At 34.5% G+C, this 18,998-nt stretch overlaps 2 protein-coding genes across 3 annotated transcripts; both read right to left on the bottom strand.

Moving 5' to 3' along the window:
• Window positions 1-1,652: 1,652 nt before the first annotated feature.
• LOC126723894 (stress-response A/B barrel domain-containing protein HS1-like) lies at window positions 1,653-3,769 on the bottom strand. The gene is made up of 2 exons (XM_050427876.1): window positions 3,342-3,769; window positions 1,653-1,963 (listed from the first exon to the last, which is right to left on the bottom strand). Exons 1-2 carry the CDS (start codon window positions 3,479-3,481, stop codon window positions 1,762-1,764), a joined length of 342 nt encoding a protein of 113 aa, XP_050283833.1. The 5' UTR covers window positions 3,482-3,769; the 3' UTR covers window positions 1,653-1,761.
• A 4,419-nt stretch (window positions 3,770-8,188) lies between these two features.
• LOC126723893 (uncharacterized) lies at window positions 8,189-17,279 on the bottom strand. 2 transcript variants are annotated; one of them, XM_050427874.1, is made up of 13 exons: window positions 17,115-17,279; window positions 16,538-16,946; window positions 15,508-15,685; window positions 15,384-15,433; window positions 14,380-14,472; window positions 14,213-14,301; window positions 13,473-13,551; window positions 12,970-13,052; window positions 11,624-11,702; window positions 10,780-11,518; window positions 9,884-9,973; window positions 9,164-9,791; window positions 8,189-8,803 (listed from the first exon to the last, which is right to left on the bottom strand). In XM_050427874.1, the coding sequence occupies exons 1-13, from the start codon at window positions 17,144-17,146 to the stop codon at window positions 8,662-8,664; spliced, it is 2,691 nt and encodes an 896-aa protein (XP_050283831.1). In that variant the 5' UTR covers window positions 17,147-17,279; the 3' UTR covers window positions 8,189-8,661. The 2 variants fall into 2 exon arrangements, with proteins under 2 accessions (XP_050283831.1, XP_050283832.1); XM_050427875.1 differs by having other exon boundaries at window positions 9,884-9,970.
• Window positions 17,280-18,998: the final 1,719 nt, after the last annotated feature.

The raw sequence follows: 18,998 nt of genomic DNA, 5'->3' as shown, positions 1-18,998 counted from the left end.
GTTAGAAATTTAAGATCTAAGGTGATGGATAAGTACCATTTAGCTTATTAAAAGGTTTAATTTCTTCAACATCCCTCTTCACAAACATTTTTTTTTTATAAGTTGCTTCTAGTTCAACATTTGCAGCATGCCATCTGTGTCTGTGAGAGTGCCTTTTTTCTAGCACTCAGGCCCAAGGAACCTGAGCCAAATGATTGTAATTTGGGTGGACTGGGTTTTGATTCACTGCAGCTAAAAGGCTGTTTAAGAATCAAGTGGTGCACGGGGCATACTTCCTACAATACACATAAACTAGCAAACAATGATATTTGTATTGAACAACAATCAAAACAGCAAAAGTAATGCAAAGTAGACAATAAATGTGTAAGGTAATGGTTAGGGATCCTCAAATCAATAAGAAATGCTTCATTGAATTTTTCTTTATTATGATTACAGTGTGCTCACTAAGACGTGATACAAGGTTCAAACAAGCTCAAAAATTACAGTCTTAGATGACTATTCAAGCCTTTAAGACTTGCAAAGTTTGATTCTTTTTTAATCTGAGTACGTGCTATAGTGACTGCTTCTGGGATACCGAGAGATAATTTACTAATTTCTCTATGTTTTTTTCTCAACAGAACTTTTTCAATGATTCTATTGTCAATTTCTCTCTGTCCTTTCTTCGCAATCCTTCCCCCCTTTTTATGGTGTTATTTTGGAGTCCCGGGGAACTATTGATTCCCCTGTTTTGCCTCCTGGGTACTAGAGCCTGTTTTGTGCCCATCGCCCAGAAAGTTCAGTTTTCCCTGTTCTTCATTCTTTTCTTCCTTTTAGTGTTATTTCTTCGAAAATCCATGGCTGACTATCTATTTCGAAGTGCACTGATGTCACATTTTTCACGGTTTAGCTTTTGGCCGTCCTTCTTCTTTATCTTTTTTCTCAAATGGGCGGAATCCCACTCTGCCGGTTCGAAAAGTCCTTTGCTGCTACTCCCTTTTATACCCCTTCATTCTGGTTCCCCGAGGTACCGTCCACTTGCGCTATGAGAAGTCACTCCAGGTTTTCTTCTTTTCTTGCTGGACCTCTGGTACCAGAAAAGGACGTATCCATCCATTCTTGTGTTCTTTATCTTTTCCTTTGAGCTGTCTTAATCCTGTTTTAAGTGTGCTACACTTTCGGGGATCCCGAGCCCTTGGCAGCCTCTAAGGATCCCGATTCAGCTTTCTTTTTACGCTGGTATTCTTCTGATCTGGGCTTCTTTTCTTTTTTTCTTCTTTCTTTTCTCATAAGCTTCCGGGCTTGTCTTTTTCTTTATGTTTTTGGGCTTCAAGCCTTTTGGGCTTACCATCTCTTTTCATTTTCCATGGCCCTTTGTGCTTATTTCTTTGGGCTTGGGTGCTGTGATTTTTTGAACCTCAACACCATCTTATTGACAACTTCAGATTTCTAGCCAAGAAAATTGGTAAAAACACATTTGAAAAGGATTCTTGACCATCCAGTGGTATCACATTGTACATTACACTATACTAATTATTAAACAACCCAATAGCTTCATATTATGGTAAAAAAAAATGTAAGGGCTAAAGAGAAGCAAATATTCAGCAATCAGCATAAATGCAATTATAATAAACAAAGACATTAACCTCAAAATGAGTAACAGTTACACACATAGATACGAATAAAATTCATTGAAAGATACTCAGATAAATTCAAATAAAATCATCACCATCAGTTTTTCATTTTTATTGAGATATTGTGAAGTAGGATTTTAGATGACTGCTATCAGCCTTCCAATCCAAAATTAAGAGTAGTGGGTTTGTAGTTAATCACCATGTACTTCTCCACATGAGGCAGGAGTGCCTTTGCGTATTCAACATGAGCAGGATGAGCAATATACTCTGCAACACCCTCCATACTCTCAAAAGTGGATTCTAAGACATGAGTGAAACCTTGATTTTTGTTCCCAGCACTTACATCCTTGCCCCTGTTAATCACATAACATGACCAAAAATCATTTACATAAATGAAGTCTGTTCAAGGTCATAAACCAGTGTTTCAGTTATCAAAGTTCACTAAAAAAAATTATTGGTTTTGAAGACCTAAGAGCATCATTTCACCAACAGATTGAATAAGCATTTGGCTACAAATAATTAAACACATATTATACCTGTGATAAGCTAAAAAGCCAATTTAGAATTTGAAAGATGTGCACAAAATGTTCCTTCAGTCTTTCATGTTTTCGAATTGGGGTATACAACAACAATATGAGAAGTCATGGGAACTATTTCAGGAGATTATTCATGCTGTAGCATTCTTACAGTATTTTCCTTCCTTTTTGAAGGAATTGTATATCTGATTCTTGCTTAAAAAGCATAAAGACTTTCAAAATGACTGGAAACAAATTCTCAACCCTAGAAATGACCAATACCAAGCACTAAGTAGGACATGCAAAGAAAGCTTTCACCTAAATGACCCTTTAGCAATAGATGGAAAATGACTTGAATAAACAGTTAAAGGAGAGAGATTTAAAAAATAATAATAAAAATAAAAATAATCTGTAGTTTAAGATGTATACTAGATCATTTGACAAGGTAGTATATCAAATTTGGCTTCACTCTAAAACTGTTCTCTTTCTTCTGATTCTTTTTTCTACCCTAGTAAAACTGCTTCTGAGCTAATTATGGATTTATAGCATATTTAAATCATGTAACTTTATTGATAAAATGGAGGATTAAATATTTAAACATTGTTCCCCTAGGCTTTAATGTGGACAATTTGGAGAAAGAGGAATTCTAGGACCCTTGATAGTGTTGTGCATCCTTGGCTTGAAATTATGTCCTCTTTTTTGAAATATTGTATGACTGGATGACAATTTTAGGCAATTTACAGTCTATGTTTTTCTTTGGTTTTTATAGATCTTCTAGATTTGAGATTGTAATTCTTTTGAGTAACTACAATACGCTCCATACGTGTATGAGTTGTACATCTTTTATCTGTGAAAAAATTGAGGATTTAGTTGAGAGTATATCACATGCAAGTGGCAGATTCTCACTACCCTCTTTATCCAAAGTCAACCTCAGCTGCTTTGATACAATATCTTACTATTCAGAAAGGCATGCATCTCTGAATCTCTTATACATATTCTCAAGTTGCATAACAAGAGTGAGATCAAAGCCTTACAGATGTTTAAAAGATCCATAATAACACAAACAAGCTTTTTTAGTTCTTGAAAGCATGAGAGATGTCAATAAATAACTTCCCTTCTTAGACATGTTTTAAACTATTTGTACATATTTTGTTCTTAACTTATAGCATATTTTGTAAAAGAAACAAACAATAATGATGACAAGAAAAATGGTTACCAATGGAAAGACTTCAAGGGCTCAATAAGGTTGACAAGATTGGCCATTTCTCTGATGAGATGGTCAATTTGGTTAGGTGTAGTTCCATCCTTGAACTTTGCTACAAGTATGTGTTTCACAACTCCCTTTGCTTCCTCCATGTTGTCTTCTTTCTCTCAAAAGTATACTTTGAATAAGTGATTTACTTCTTTTTAGTCTTCTTCTCCCACTAATGTTTGGCCACTAACCCTTTAATGCACAATGCCACTCTCCTGCTTTATATTTGCAACCAAAAATATTGTTCAACCAATCCCAATTAAATGAGGCCCTTTCATTTTCAACACCTTCTTCAACTCTTGGCTTGTAGTACAACTTTATAACACAATGTCGCATCTACTATTTACACTAAAGTTATCTTCTTATGAAATGCGCTTGAGGTTTCTAACAATGGACCTCATGTTCTCATCCATTCCTCTCCTTAACAAAAAGGGGAAATAATTCTTAAGGCCCTATGGAAGTTGTCCCATATTGCCTAGGAAGCAGTTGAATAATAGCTTTATTGAGTCCTGTTATTATCTTTCAATTTACTTGGCTAAAAATGAAGACTTTCTTTTTTTCTTTTTCTTTTTTTTTTAGGTAAGCAGCATGAAGACAGTCTTTGCTGAAAGTTGAGAGAACAAACACATGGGCAGCTGCATCTTCATTTGTGTTGGTTAGTGTATGCCCTTGGCAAATAAATACTTCCTAATTTTATAGGCAAGAAAGAAGGATTTCTCCATGCTGCAATTACTTGTTCAGTGCATCAAATAATTAGAGGAAGAGTGAAAAGCTTGGTATTCCTTTTCCTAAAAGCCAATACAGTACCCCCTCCCCACCTAAAAAGAAGATCTTTAACACGCTTATTAACAATCTTAAATTCCTACCTTTAGAAAGCAAAAGCAAATAAAAGAATATTACGTTCTAGGGACACAACATTTTTCACAACAGCTATTATAGCTTGTTGTGATTGGTGCATAATAAAAGTAGTGTTAGTAGTAAACCCAAGTGGAAGCTGACAGTCGTCCAATCACAGCAAACATCTCAGCCGTTGTGAAAAATTGTGTAGCACATTACTCCATGTAGCCGGAATACAATGAAAAACAGAAGCATAGCTAAGAGACTGGACAGATCTGGCGGTCAAATGAAACAACCACATCTGCTTCAATATGAAGAGATAAATACATGTAAGTGAAATAAAGTTCAACACCATCAATTCAAACAACCAATCGTTCCATGGCTTTATTACATGGGCTTCTATCAAAAACAGGCTGTCAGATCTGGACAACTCCAGTACTATGGTTATGCTGGCAACATTGTCTGCATTTATCAAAAGCTGCAGCCTATAGTTGGGACCATCCATGTTATCATTCTCGCAATTCTCAAGAAAACTATAGGTCCAGATTGCTTCAACTAAGATTGCTGCACAGTCAAGATGAAAGGAATTCAGACGTCTGAGTGCATATTAAGGGTGAAAGAGATGAGAACTAAATCTTTAATTCTATGATTGCTGATATTAGAATCTGCATAGATAGCTTAGTTCAATTTTCTTGCTTTTGTTAAATGTTTTCTAATTTTACCACTTCTAGTGCAGATGCTAGTTCATGTTCTACTGCCTAAACTTAATTAAACCAAAAGAACAAAAAAGAAAGTTCATCACCAGCTCATTCTATTAAAGTTGCACAAATGTTGATCAATATAACAAACTTAAACCGGTCATTATTCTACACAAAGATGGTGAAGCAGGATTGTACACCTTACATGAGTACTACACCTCTTGTTATCCACAACAGTAAGTCTAAAGACAATTTTTCTCACAAATTTTTCACATTCGTTGAGGTGGCAAGTTATGAATGATAGATAATAAAGTAGTGTTTCTAGCATGTCAAAATTAATAATAATTTTTCAGTTTAGTAAGTCTTGATAAATACTGTGAAATGTGTTTGTAGCAATACTCAAGAACTAACAGTGGTGGATTTGCAGTCAATCACCATATGTTTATCCTTGTGAAGGACACAAAACCATGTTCTCTGCAATACCCTCCACTCCATATTCTCAATGGTGGTGAAGATATAAGTGAAACCTCGATGCTTATTTCCTGCACTCAAATCCTTATTCATGTTCTCATACTTTGTGCATGATTTTATTTGCATTTTTGTCAACCATGCAACTCTTTTTTCATATCACCCCTCTCTCTCTCTTCTACACAGAAATCTGAAAGAGAACAAGACAAGTCTATGATGTGCTGTGTACATAGACAATGGCAGCTCTAGGATTTTTTTATAGGGAGGTCAGTAAAAAGATACATCTTAGATAAAATATGAATCTTACGATCTAAATGGTTTTCTTATTACAAATTTGTCTATAGTACGTTCTAGTAATAGAATAAAAAATAAACTATAGGTTTATATAACATATTTTTTCTTAATATAATGAACATGTTAATTGTTGTCGTTAAGTGAATTTTAATTATTACCGCTTAAAATATTTTTATTTATTAGTTCATGATGATTATATGTTTACATTGTACTATCAATGTAAGATTTAAATTATAGATAATTATACTAGACACATTTGCAAAAACTATACAATATTGTACACATTTGTTTAGAAACAATGTAAATATTACAATGATAGTACAATGTAAACTATGAACTTTCCATTAGTTTATTTCAAATTTATTAAGATCTAAATGGGCTTTTTAAAACGATTTTAGATGAAAAAAAAAAATTACTTTGTTGTTGGGCTTACTATTTCTCCCAGATTTTAGATAAAATTAGATTGTTGTTAGGCATTTTTTTGTATTTAAAAATATCAAAATATTGTTAAGATGATCATAATTAAATTTATTTCTAGTGGGTTTTAAAAAAATTTAGAATCAGAGTGTTCAAATCTTTATTTAAGAGGGTCAAATAAAAAAATATATTATATTAAAAAAAAATTGCTAGCTCAGGGGGTTCATTTGAAGCCCCTGAACTATACATGGCGCCACCCATGTACATAGATTTTTGTATCCTAAATTCTATTTACTTAAGATTTTGGAAGTTGATAAAGATATTTTGTTTTTTATTTATTTAATAATTCAATAATTGGAAGGAGGAATTTGAAACTCAACGTTTCATGTAAAACAACAAAAGTAGTACAAGGGTTAAAGCCAAAAGCCAAAAGCCAAAAGCAAAAACAAAACAAAACAAAACAACCAAACAAACAAACCGAAAAGACTTATGCATGGGCTCACTAGATTCACTATATGTAAGCAAATGTGAGGTTGACTATTTGTTAGTGAATGCCTTGAAGAGCTGGTCAACTTAGTCCGTCAAGGCTATCTTCTTCTTCTTTTTTCTTTTCTTTTATTTTTTTTATTTTAATAACTTGAAAAGTTACAACGAAATGGAAGATTTGAACTCTAAATATTTTTGTTAGAAACATTAAGAAGTGTCAACTAGTTGAAATGCACGGCTTTTGATTAAACAAACTTTGAAGTTTGTTATTAAAGATTTAATATCACTTATGTGGACTAGGCAAAATTTTAGTAAAATTTAATTAAAGAATTTTTTTTTTATCTAATTCATTTTTTAGTCCCACCTACACTAGATTATCTATTTGTTTACTACTTTATTATTTATTTTATTTTATTCACAAACAAATAGGACGATCAAGATAAGTCACCTAATGACCAAGATCGACTAGTCAACGACATAGATCGACCATCCCACAACCATTGCATACTCTCAGAGAGAGAGAGAGAGAGAGAGAGAGAGAGAGAGAGAGAGAGAGAGAGAGAGAGAGAGAGAGAGAGAGAGAGAGAGAGAGAGAGAGACTTATTGCAAAAGGGAAAATGAAAAATCATGTTACTCACTCGCTATTGCACACTCCATACATACTTCTTTTGAACTCTTTTTTTTTTTTTTTTTTTTGAGAATATGTTAAATTACCAATTGTCCCAAAATTTTAAGCTGTTAAGAAATAGTGAATTTAATTACTTAAACCATAATTCTAATAGAAATCATGTTTTCAAATGTGTATATGATGAGAGAGAGAGACTTATTGCAAAAGGAAAAATGAAAAATCTTGTTACTCACTCGCTATTGCACACTCCATACATACTTCTTTTGAACTTTTTTTTTTTTTTTTTGAGAATATGTTAAATTACCGATTGTCCCAAAATCTTAAGCTGTTAAGAAATAGTGAATTTAATTACTTAAACCATAATTCTAATAGAAATCATGTTTTCAAATGTGTATATGATGAGTGTGCAATAGTAAGTGTGTTAATATCATTACCCATAATAAAATATTTGTTTTGTTTAAGCAACAATATTAATTAGTTTGGACCACGCTCTATAGCTCGAATTTCTTTCGGATAGCCACAAGCTAGTAGAATTTTATCTGGACTAGCAGGATAACTAGCCCATCTTCGAGCTAGTAAAAAGAAAGAGCTAGTCTCTCTCTTAGGTTTCTTAAACCACTCATTCCAGCAAGTGGATCTCTCACTGCCCAACCAACTTTCAACTTCAATTGTTCAGCTGACCCCATTTTCACAATTTTCTTGCTATTTTCAGCCTTGGCTTGCTGTGCCACCTAGTAATGTTACATCACTTCACCCTTCAAAACGAAGTTGTCGTAGTCAGTGGTGCAATCAACTTTGTCGACACAATCCTACAACTATATTCTGTACAGATCTCCTGAATTGACAGAATTGTTTTTCTTAAGAAAGAACAAATTGATAAGGTTACATGATCCACAAAAAGATAGGAAGAGGAAAATCATTTTATTAAATAGTGATAAATAGTTAAATACCACACAAGTTTAGTTCTTTTCAGTAGTTGAGACTTGAGAATAAGAGATCATTAGCACCTTTGATAAATTCAACCCCCTTTTAACAATGCTAAATTGCTAATAGATGAAGTATGTTATTCACAGAGTACTCACTAACTAATATTTTTCATGCCACCCATTCCTAATTGGTTACAGTGGACTCCTAAATGTCTGAGTTCCACACAAACAAGTGGCGGCTAAAGCAGAGCTACATCTAAGAATCAAAGTGTATTCAGATACATGTAAAAGGAGAATTGAAGAAAAAAAATGAAATATGGTAACTTTTTAACTTGTAGAATAAAACCCTGGTTGAATGGGATAAGCTATTGAGAGAATGAATAGCCCAGCCAACAATCCTTCAATGAGATATCAGCAGCACTACAAGCAACCAAAGAATAAAACTTTGAACTTCTTGGGGCCTTTAGAAATGAAGAATTTTGCCTCATCTTTAACATGGAAGAAAGCCTACGGACAATAACTCCCTGTCTTCATGTTTTTGATCTCTTCTGCTTTTGAGGAACAAAGCGAACCCCTTGTTTGCCAAGCTCCACAGTCTTCACTTTACCATCATCTAGGGTAACAGATAACAACGATGTGCCTTCGATTACATTGGTAACCTCTCCCTTATGCCTGGATAAAAATACAAGGAAATACAATTAAACCCACAATGTACAAACATTGCTCAACAAAATAATCAACAAATTGAAGGATTTATAGCACAAGTTCATCGTAAATAGAGACCTTGAGTTTATATCAGAAGGGCATTAATCATTCATTTATAATGACATTTGCAATAAAACAGCAATGAACGCTTAATTTTTATTTTTCCCCATTTTTTTGTGAAGGTGGGGGGGGGGGGGGGGGGGGGGGAGGCGCAAAGAGTTTGGTGGGTAAAGGCTTGAAGAGAAGAACGACTTCAGCTTAAAACACACTGTTCCTCATGGGCTGTGTTTTTCTATATTTTTCCTTCATCATGAATGAAAAACTTACCATGAGTTGTCAGATGACTGATGAACTTCAACTCTCTTTCCAATTGCATCTTTACCCAACTTTTTCAGTATCCAATTAGCATCCATGATCTCATCCATCAAATTGTCTTGATTCAACTGTGTCACATCTTCATCTTCATTAGATAATGTTTTATCCATGAAGGGAGATGGTCTCCTTCTTTTTGACCTTTGGCCCTTGATAGAACTCCTTTCTTCCTCAGGCTGAGGAGAAGTTTGATTTTCAACAGTGGGTTTCTTAAATTTGAACCTCAGCAAAGGTTTGGAATCTTTTGGCAAAGAATGCAAACCAGGTGCCTGACCATAATCATCATTACCTTCATTGTAAGTCTCAGGCCTGCTTTCTGATGGTTTCCCCAGCAATACCTTGCTACCTCTTACTTCACCCAAAGATCCTGCTGCAGCTGCATTACCTTCATTGTTTCTCTTTCCCAATGAAATTCGTGTAGGCTCTTGAGTACTATTTTCATTTGCATCAGCACTACTCAATCTGCCAAATTTGGGGTTTGAATCAGAAACATCTGATCTAACTTTTCCCAACTTTATCAAATTTCCTTCCTTCCCAGCAACCTTCAAAAGTTTCACTTGGCCAATGCTATCAGTTCTGTCTCCTGCAAATTCATTCATTAATGAGAATCAGAGGTATACTGAGAACTAAGAAGTTATGGAAGCCAGAAAGAAAAAATAAATAAATAAATCCTACCTTTACCATCTCCAGGTTTAGCAGTGCCAACCTGTCTATCTGCCATAAAATTGTCACTCGTCTTCCACTGGCTTGTACTCACATTGCCTGCTAATGAACATGAAACCATGAGTCATACGCACAGAGGGAGAGAGGGTAATATTTATCATTTGTCAATAAACTAAAAATATTAGTCTCTACATAAACAATAAAGTCAAACAAATTATATTAAAAACAAGTATTTTGGGTTCCTTCTTGGTATAATATGCGAAACAAAGAAAAAGCTAAACAATAGAACCAAAGAAACAGGAGCATAAAAGAAACAATTTACATAAATGAGATGTTGAACGTGAAATCTATTACTAAATGACGCTGAAAAAAGGATGGGAGGACAATAAGAACCATAAGACATTTAATGAGTAAATATGGTGAAGAGAATGATGTAGGTCAGGCACTAGGTATATACAATCATTATAGTAGCTATTAAACATCAGTTTAAAAGTTATAAAAAGATTTTTTTTATCAGTTAAATCATTAGAATGCAAAAGGCAAAATCACAAAGATTAACTGTTATCAATCATCAGTCAAAAGCTTGTGTCAGGATTGTCTAGACCATCACTGTAAGCCGAGAATGACAGACAATATAGTGTTAAATATATATATATATATATAAAAATGAGGAAGACAAACTATAAAAATAAGGTGTCTCTATTCAAATAAGGAAGATAAACTATATTGAACCCATGTGAACTAAAAAAAGCTTGTTGCAATAACTGCAAATTCTTATTAAAGCACATACAAACAGGAAAACACACTAATCTATCCTCCTCTTTCACCTAGTAAGCTCGTAATAATCATCCTCGCCTAATTATAATTGATAATGTATAAAAAGGAAAAGTTAAAAATTGTAGGCATACCATTGGAGTTCATCAGATCTTGTTCTCTTTGGAAGCTTGAAGCATCAGACCTAGGAGAGTTGGTTACATTTATTTTTCGAGCACCTAGATTTATAACTAACTTCTTTCCTTTCACATTTTTTGACTTGTTAACATGTTTTCCAGAGTCCTCACCAGTATCTAAAACATGAGGCTTATTACTCTTAATTCGAACAACTCTAGCAGCCTTATCTTCGTCACTCACCATCACCTCATCAACAAACTTGTGTTTCAAAACCCCAGGCTGATTGACCGTGCAAACCCCATCAGTATGATTCAGAGTTCCAGCCACAGAAAATGAATATTTTTCTGGTCTATGGGACTGCTTATCATCATCATTCTTGTCATCATCCACACTGTATCCAAAAGACTGGGTATCGTTATGTCCTTCAAAACTCTCATGCGATTCTGTTTTACCAGTCAAAGGTGCCTCATATACTTTTTTCTTTGCATTCTTCTTATTTGAATATTTCTTTCCATAATCCTTGGCTTTTTTTGGTGACTTTTCAGCTAACCCTTTGAGAGAAAACTTCAAGGACCGGCCAAATTCATTCTTTAATCTCACAGGGCCATTTTCTTCATCATCTGAATAAGGTGATATGGAAAATATTTCTTCTTGGGTTGGCAAACCTGCAGCAGCCCTTAAGTTAGCAATCAAATCCCGATCAGCTTCATCTCTTCTCCTCCACAGTTCTTGAATAGCATCCTCAATACCCTGGACCTGAAACAAAATTTTAGGTACAAAAAAAAAAAAAAAAAAAGTCAAACTCAGCAACCCCTAAAAAAAGGTACAAAACACGTGCAAGAACTCTCTTTTCAACCAAACCTGATAGCATTCCCCACGACATGTGGGGCATCTATACTGTAGATTTCCATCCACTTGAAACTGCAGATATCTTTCATCACTGCAATACATTATTTCTGGTCATCAGCAATCTAATATCAGAAAGTTAAGAACTAATTCACCTACTTTAGAACTCAAAGAAAAAAAAAGGTTTTACTTCTTGAAGGGTCAGATCAGTTATATTGGGAGTGATTTCTAAGGTCAGGGTTCAATATATGCTGCTACTATGCAAGAAACATAAGAGCTAATAAAAACAGGAGAAAATGAGAGATTCCATCAAAAATTCCTCACTGATCTGATATGTTCAAGTAATCGTCACATTCTTGTTTGATAGCAGATAAAGAAGGTGCAATATCAGAACATTTAACTATTGCAAACAACCCTTTAATTCTTAATTTTTTATTTGCCTGCTTCAGAAGGGTCAAATAAACTACACACACATATTTAATAAATAAATAAAAGTAACTTCCTCCAGTTGAACCGAGTTTCAGTTGATTGTTTGTGGTATAGCATGTCTTGATTTGTTGTAGATTGCTAGAGCTGCCGTTAGCCACTCTCATGCAACTACTAGCAATATCTTTCAATGAACTAATAGAAATATTTGTTAAAAAAAAAAAAAACTTTAACTTCTTCAATAATGTGTCAATAGCCTCCCCTTATGGTAAGTAAACAGCTTCCTTTTTGTTCTTTCCCTAAGCCCTGGCCTTCCCCAAAAGGAGGAAGTCATCTTCCTTCACCAATGTCAGACAGCATCAAAACCAGCTTATTATTGATTTTGTAGTGGGCTAGGGTTCAAAAACTTTATTTTAGGGCTTAGGATTGTAGAAGAGATGTAGGATTTGTAGGTTAATTAACTGGTCAGGGAAGGAAAGAAAAGCATGAGACCTGTTACTTTAAGAAAGAATGATACCGGAATTCAATGGCAGTAGCTGTTCTGATGGCTTTGAGGTTGGATTTAAAGGATAATTTAATGGATAAAAAATTAAAGAACCTTAATTTTATGGGTTTCAACATATATATCATTTCAAGTTGTGAAGAGGGAGGTGCTGTACTTTAAATGTGAACAGCACCAATAAACAGGGCACCAAAGCAGCAGAAAAAGGACTTGGACAAAACTAGCAATATTCACTCAGATTTCAATTAAACTGGCAATATTCACATAGATTTCAATTACAAAACCTAATAGGGAAGAAGAATTATCATTATCACAAACTTTTATCATGGTAACCAATCTTTAATAATGATCCATCCTTAAAAGCCTGCAATAAAACATGTGAATATAGTTCAAACACATTAGGTCTATCCAAGAACAGAGGCATGAATGAAACCTGATGCCATCACACTGGCAATGCACCCAGCGCTGGCAAACATCACAGCAAACCATTGGTGTTGATTCTGAATCTCTATATACCTACAAAATTGGAGAAACACATCTAGTCAAGTTCTTTTTTTCTTTTTCCTTTCTTTGGATAAGAGAGGTATCAAATATCAACACTCACACATACACATACACACACACAAGGAAACAACAGATTGCAAACACTAAAGAAGTTACATGCATGCATGTACTTTCCCCATGGGTCTTAAAAACATGACCTCACCCTCCTCCTTATTCTTACAAATGGAGGAAGTGTCATTTGAGCTAGTGCACATTGGCTACATACGTACATGCACCACTATAACACATTAACTTTTCCCCCTCATCAAAAAGCATCAAACTAAACACATTAATCATAAACAATGCTTTCCAATTGAATAATGTAAAAGAACATCAGAAAGCCCATGAATTTTATAAAATAATAATAATAATAATAATAATAATAATCAATACCTTCAAACAAACAGGGCAATAATTTCCCTTCACAAACAATCTTCCACATGCATCGCAGCAAGTGTAACCCAGAAACCACCTGTAAAGTTAAAAAGAAATCATGAAGAGGAGTACTCAGTTTGTGGATAAGTACAGATCAAGGTCATAAAAAAATTGGTCAGCCATCATCCTTGAAAATGCAAAGAACAAACATAAAACTCATAGTATGTAACATCACTTTACTCTGAACTTCAAAATAGAAGTGAAAACAACAATAAGTGGCATTAAGTTTCTTTTCTTTATACACACGCAAATCATACGTTCATATGGAACCTCACTGTAACCCCTTGTTTTTTTTTTTTTTTTAAGTACTGTAACCCCTTGTTTATGGGGAAAGAGGGGCGCCATTTGGTCCAAAAAACCATTGGCAATTTAATATACAGGAGCAAATAAAATCATAATTATATAAGAAAATCATATAAATTAAACAATAAACCAAACTAAAACTTCCACAGTGGATTGAATTGTTCTCAAAATTCTTTTTGATAAGTTGTTCTCCAAATTCTCATATTGAGATGATTGCTCACACCAAAAATGAAGTCCAACCAACAAACAAAGCTCTAGAAAGCCTGATGCACATGAAGTAGTGCCAAAACCCAATATTTAGATGTTTACAACTTATTCATCACAATATCAATGAACATCAAATTTATGCAAAAGAACCTATTATATACGTGAACTTTGATTATAACAATCAATACCTTACACTTGAGCCATTTCCCGGGACATTGGAGCCACAGCTGTGACACCTTGTATGTTTTGGGCACAAATAAGGCCCAGCACTGACATTCTGCATTATCAAAAAATATATGAGTAACCTCTTTTAATCAAGATAACAGAAGTTCAGAACAAGCATTTTACACCCTACCTTGTGAGATGGCTGCTGGCAGTAGCAATGGTGAGCCCCATCGCACCTTTTGCAGAACATAAATTTATTTGGGTCTCCAGTTTTCAGGCAAACCTAGAGAAATCAGAAAGCAATAACACGTAAGATCAAAGAATATTAATTATAAAGAGAGCAGAGCATGTTAATCAACTATGCAATCAGCCAGTAATGAATCTTTATCTAGTGTGAAAACACCATGTAACAACCAGATATGCAGGACATCGGTGAGTAAATATAAGATGTTAATGCGACTCTAAGGGCTAGACACCTTAAGGCAGCAAAAAAGCTAAAACTTCCAGAATTTCTACAATTTAATTGAAGGTTGTGATAAAATAACACAACCAACTCATGTTCCATGATGGACAGAAGAAATAATTATTTTGAGCAACATTCTTGTACTGCACATAGAGGAAGAAATCCATTTGGGAAATATAAGCACTTTAAACTCATTTCTTATGGACTTACACTCATCTTGATTGCTACTTGCTGGTTGAAGAGGACATAAGTTTTCATGCTATAAGTTTCCAGTTAATTGATGTGATTTGTATGTTAATAAAAATTAGAATCAGTGCAATGCTCTGGATCATCTCAGTTCATAAGACTTCCTCTTGTCCATTTTACTAGCCTATTGACCATGTTTTTGTGTTGTTTTGCATTCGCAATTTTAATTTTCTTTATATGAAATGTAAAAGTAGATGCATTGGAACTGATTCACTGAAAAAGGTACAAGGGCATATTGTATGATCATAAGATATAAGACATGATATGATGACACACAGTATTTGTGGTTATGTTGTACCATGTACTTATATTGTGCTAGTATTACTGAAACAAAATAATAATTACAAAATAAAAAAGGGAATAGCAGAACTGGATAAATAGCAATAAACTTCCAATTTAGAGATTCAAAGAAAGAAGAACTTTGACTTTCAATCATAAAAAGAGTTAATAACAAGAGTTCACCAGTATTGCACATCATCATTTACCTCACAAATCCGACAAGAGGGACAGACCCATGAACTCCAGTGAAATAGATCTGCAATCAAGTCCCGCAAATGAGAATACATGTAGCTTATAGGGTCATATATACTTTTGATCAGTAAATCTTACCTCTATGTTGAGCCCAAGATTTCAAGCAGCTCCTGTGATACTTCTTGCCACATTTCTTGCATGGAAGCATCCTTCTTGCTTTCTCACTACCTTCATTTTCACCAAAAAAGCACAGCCGGCACATTACATTCATGTTAGACAGACCCTGCTCTTCTCCAGCTTGACCTCTTGAAACATCCTGTTTAAAAAAATAAATAAATAAAACCCAATCAATATAGTAACATCAAGGAATAAGAACATGATATACAAACAAAGAATCCCAAATTGCAAGCATAAAAATCCACCTAACACAAACTAGGAAATTTTTTTTTCAGTCTCATCAAGACAATGCCATTGCACATAAAATGAGTAAAAAACTAAATTGAGTGCAAAAGAAAATGAAAAACACTCTGCTTACAACCTCATTAGTATATTCTCTAGATCTTCTAGAATAGAGAGTGCAAGTCCATTTTCAATTCTCTAACATATTTATGTTTTCTAGATTTTCATCGCAATAAAAAGGGCAATACAAACATCCAACGGATACAATTTAAATTTTGGATGAGGAATGAATGACCTAAACTATCATCGGATTTACAATAGAAACAAAAACAATATATATATATATATATATATATCATGTAAAATTTTAAAGGGACATTTTATATCAAACTCCAACTAACTAAAATCCATGAAAATGCAAATTATCAAAACTCTAAATCAAAGTGAAACAGGCCACATTCTCTGCGATTCAAGGCTTCGAGCTCCAATTACAACACTGAATAGCAAAAATATAATATCAAGTAACTACCAATACAAACCTAAATCTTTTTACATATAACTTTCAAAAAATCATAAGTGAAAATTCACAGATATATAAATAAAACAAACTATTTCCTACACATAAAACTGCAAAATTCAAGCTTCAACCAAACCTAATTTGCCAAAATCCACTACAATTCAACCACAGAATTCAAGCTTCAACCAAACCTAATTCACCAAAATCCACTAAAATTCAAATTACAAACCAACTGAGAACCAAGAACCTCACCACAGCCAGATCACCGGACTCGAACCTCCTAGCATAGTCCTCCGCAGCAACCATAGCAGCAGCCGCCTTCTTCTGCAGCGCGATGCGCTTGCTCTGCGCGGAGGCAGCAGCAGCCACCTCATCCACCGCATTTCCCCCGCCGCCGCCACCAATCCCTCCTCCACCTCCGCCGCCGTCCACAACCTGCGGCGGAAGCAACGGCGGCGGAGGCGGAACCACCTTCGGAACCAAAACCTGAACCGTATCTTTCCATCCTGAATCTCCTACTCCTCTCTTCTCCCTAAACCTAATCCCCAACGGGTCCCTCAGAAACTCCTCGATCCTCGAAACCTCCTCCGCGAACTCCCCCCTCGCCTTCGCATTCTCTAGCCCCCGCGGAAACCCTAGCGGACAGAAACAGATTCGCCGGCTGCAAAAAACACACACAACAAATTTTCAAATTCAAAAAACACAGCTCTCAGAGCCGCGAAATAGAGAAAGAGAGAAAAAAGAAAAACACAAATATTCGCTCGCGCTCGAAGTGTTAGAGAGAGAGAGAGAAATAAAGAGAGCGAAAGAAAGAGAGAGTGAAGGGTACCATGTAATTGGGCAAGCAACGTGAAAGGCCATGTAGATGAAAAAATTGTTGGAATTTGAATTATTTTTGAGTTTTGGCTGAGTGAAGTGTTAGGGATCGCTCGCTCGCTCGCTAGCCAAAAACTTTTTTTTTTTTTTTTTTTTTTTTTTGGGGTTCAAAAAGTTTTTAAATATTAAAAAAAGTGAAAAATAAAAAGGGGGGTTTTGGTTTTTGGAGGGTTTTTTTTTTTTTTTTTTTTTTTGGGGGGGGGGGGGGGGGGGTCAATTTAAAGCGGCCATGGATGGGTTATGTGTGTGTGTTGGGCAGGTTTATGAATTATGATGTGGTGAGGGTTATAGGAGGGAATGGGGGATTTAAACGCAGAGTTTTGGGGGGATGGTGTGCGGGAAGGTAGGATCTAATCAGAGGATGTGTGAGCAATCAGAATCAGAGGTTGGGTTGAAAAAGGTCAGAGTAAAGAAAGGTTAATATAAGCCAATTGGGAAGTAAAGCCGTATTAGGATTGATGATTGATGTTTGCACACCGGTAATATTTAGAAAAAATACTTAAAATAAGAGAATATATATATATGATTTGTAGATTTGATAAGTTAGGATTGGTGGATGGAAAAAAAATGATAGCTATGGTGGACGTGTATATTTGATATTTCTACCAATCAGTGCTTACTATTTTTTATACATAAATAATGGAATTTTAACTTATGGGTATAAGAGATTTTATTACTAAAATATCAATTAAGGTATGCATAAATCAAGTTTAGTTGTGTTAAGGTGTTTAGTTGTAAACACCAAACTATTATGTTAGATTAGGTTGTCAAATTAAAGTAATTTTGTCAATTCTAAAATACAAAAATAAATTAAATATATGAATTTAAACTAAGTCTTGAAATCCAAAATAAATTAAAGTAAGCCATTTAAAAATACATAGTTCTTTTATTAAAAAAATTATTAGTATTATTATATGAGAAGAAAATGAACAAAGCGAAAACAAGTAAATTTAATTTGTTTATGAGCTTGAGTTTACCTCCTATTCAAAGTAATATTAATGAAGATTCCTTAACATTTAATTCTCAATTCAATTAAAAATGTTTACAACCATACCAAATAAAACCAAAAGGTGGTTTCAACATGCCTCGAAGTCTTTTTTTTTTCTAATCATTATCAAATTCCTTAACTACTTCTCACATTTGTACATAAGAAAACGAAGTAGACCACAAACTATCAAAATATGCTCGATGTATTGATGATGTTTGTGTTTAGGTCGAAGAGCCCCTTATCTTTTTTGGAACAATTATTTCTAGTGATGGAGCTCCAATTCACTCTTAACTTTTATGCTTTATTGGGTATGGTTTTGGAGGAGTGTGATGGAGATAGATGCCAACTATTTAGTACCATAGCTTGCCTTTCACCTTTCAGTTCATAGCAAGCTTGCCTAAGGTGGGGGAGGATGGCTTGTTTTCTCCACTTGCAGCTCATAGGGCTCCCATTCGCTGATGGGCGAGGAGCAGCTAATAATCAAACCAATTGCCCCTCAACTTATAAGGTCTTCTCTGTGTGTGTGTATATTATTTTTATGGAATCGTATGAATAAGGAGTTATTTGAAGGGAAATGTTGTTCACTGTTAAATTTTGTGCATTATTTTGTCCAGCAATTAGATGCCTTCCATTATGCTCATAGAGTTTGATGCAACAATGGTTGAGATGGAAACCTATATGTATTAATGTTTTTTGGTCGTTAGTAACTCTTTTTTAATGGCCACGTGGTACAATTTTATTATATACACGCGCTACATCAATATTATCTTACACAAACAATAAATAATGAGTTTGGGGTTAAATATCGTAAAAGCCCAAAAGGTCAATATTTTATACAACTGCTCAAAT

The sequence above is a fragment of the Quercus robur genome, chromosome 4 (assembly GCF_932294415.1).
Source record: "Quercus robur chromosome 4, dhQueRobu3.1, whole genome shotgun sequence".
In the NCBI taxonomy this organism is placed as follows: domain Eukaryota; kingdom Viridiplantae; phylum Streptophyta; class Magnoliopsida; order Fagales; family Fagaceae; genus Quercus; species Quercus robur.
The sequence above is the reverse complement of the archived record's forward strand: the minus strand, read 5'-3'. Positions and strand labels throughout refer to the sequence as shown.

Bases quoted from the DNA above. Each gene is read 5' to 3' on its own strand.
- LOC126723894 (XM_050427876.1), bottom strand. From the start codon at position 3,481: ATGGAGGAAGCAAAGGGAGTTGTGAAACACATACTTGTAGCAAAGTTC. The intron at 1,964-3,341 runs GTAACCATTTTT...TGTGATTAACAG, and splicing joins CCCTTGAAGTCTTTCCATTG to GGGCAAGGATGTAAGTGCTG.
- LOC126723893 (XM_050427874.1), bottom strand. From the start codon at position 17,146: ATGGCCTTTCACGTTGCTTGCCCAATTACATG. The intron at 16,947-17,114 runs GTACCCTTCACT...TGTTTTTTGCAG, and splicing joins GTTGCTTGCCCAATTACATG to CCGGCGAATCTGTTTCTGTC. The intron at 14,473-15,383 runs GTAAATGATGAT...TGATTTCTCTAG, and splicing joins CCTCTTGTCGGATTTGTGAG to GTTTGCCTGAAAACTGGAGA.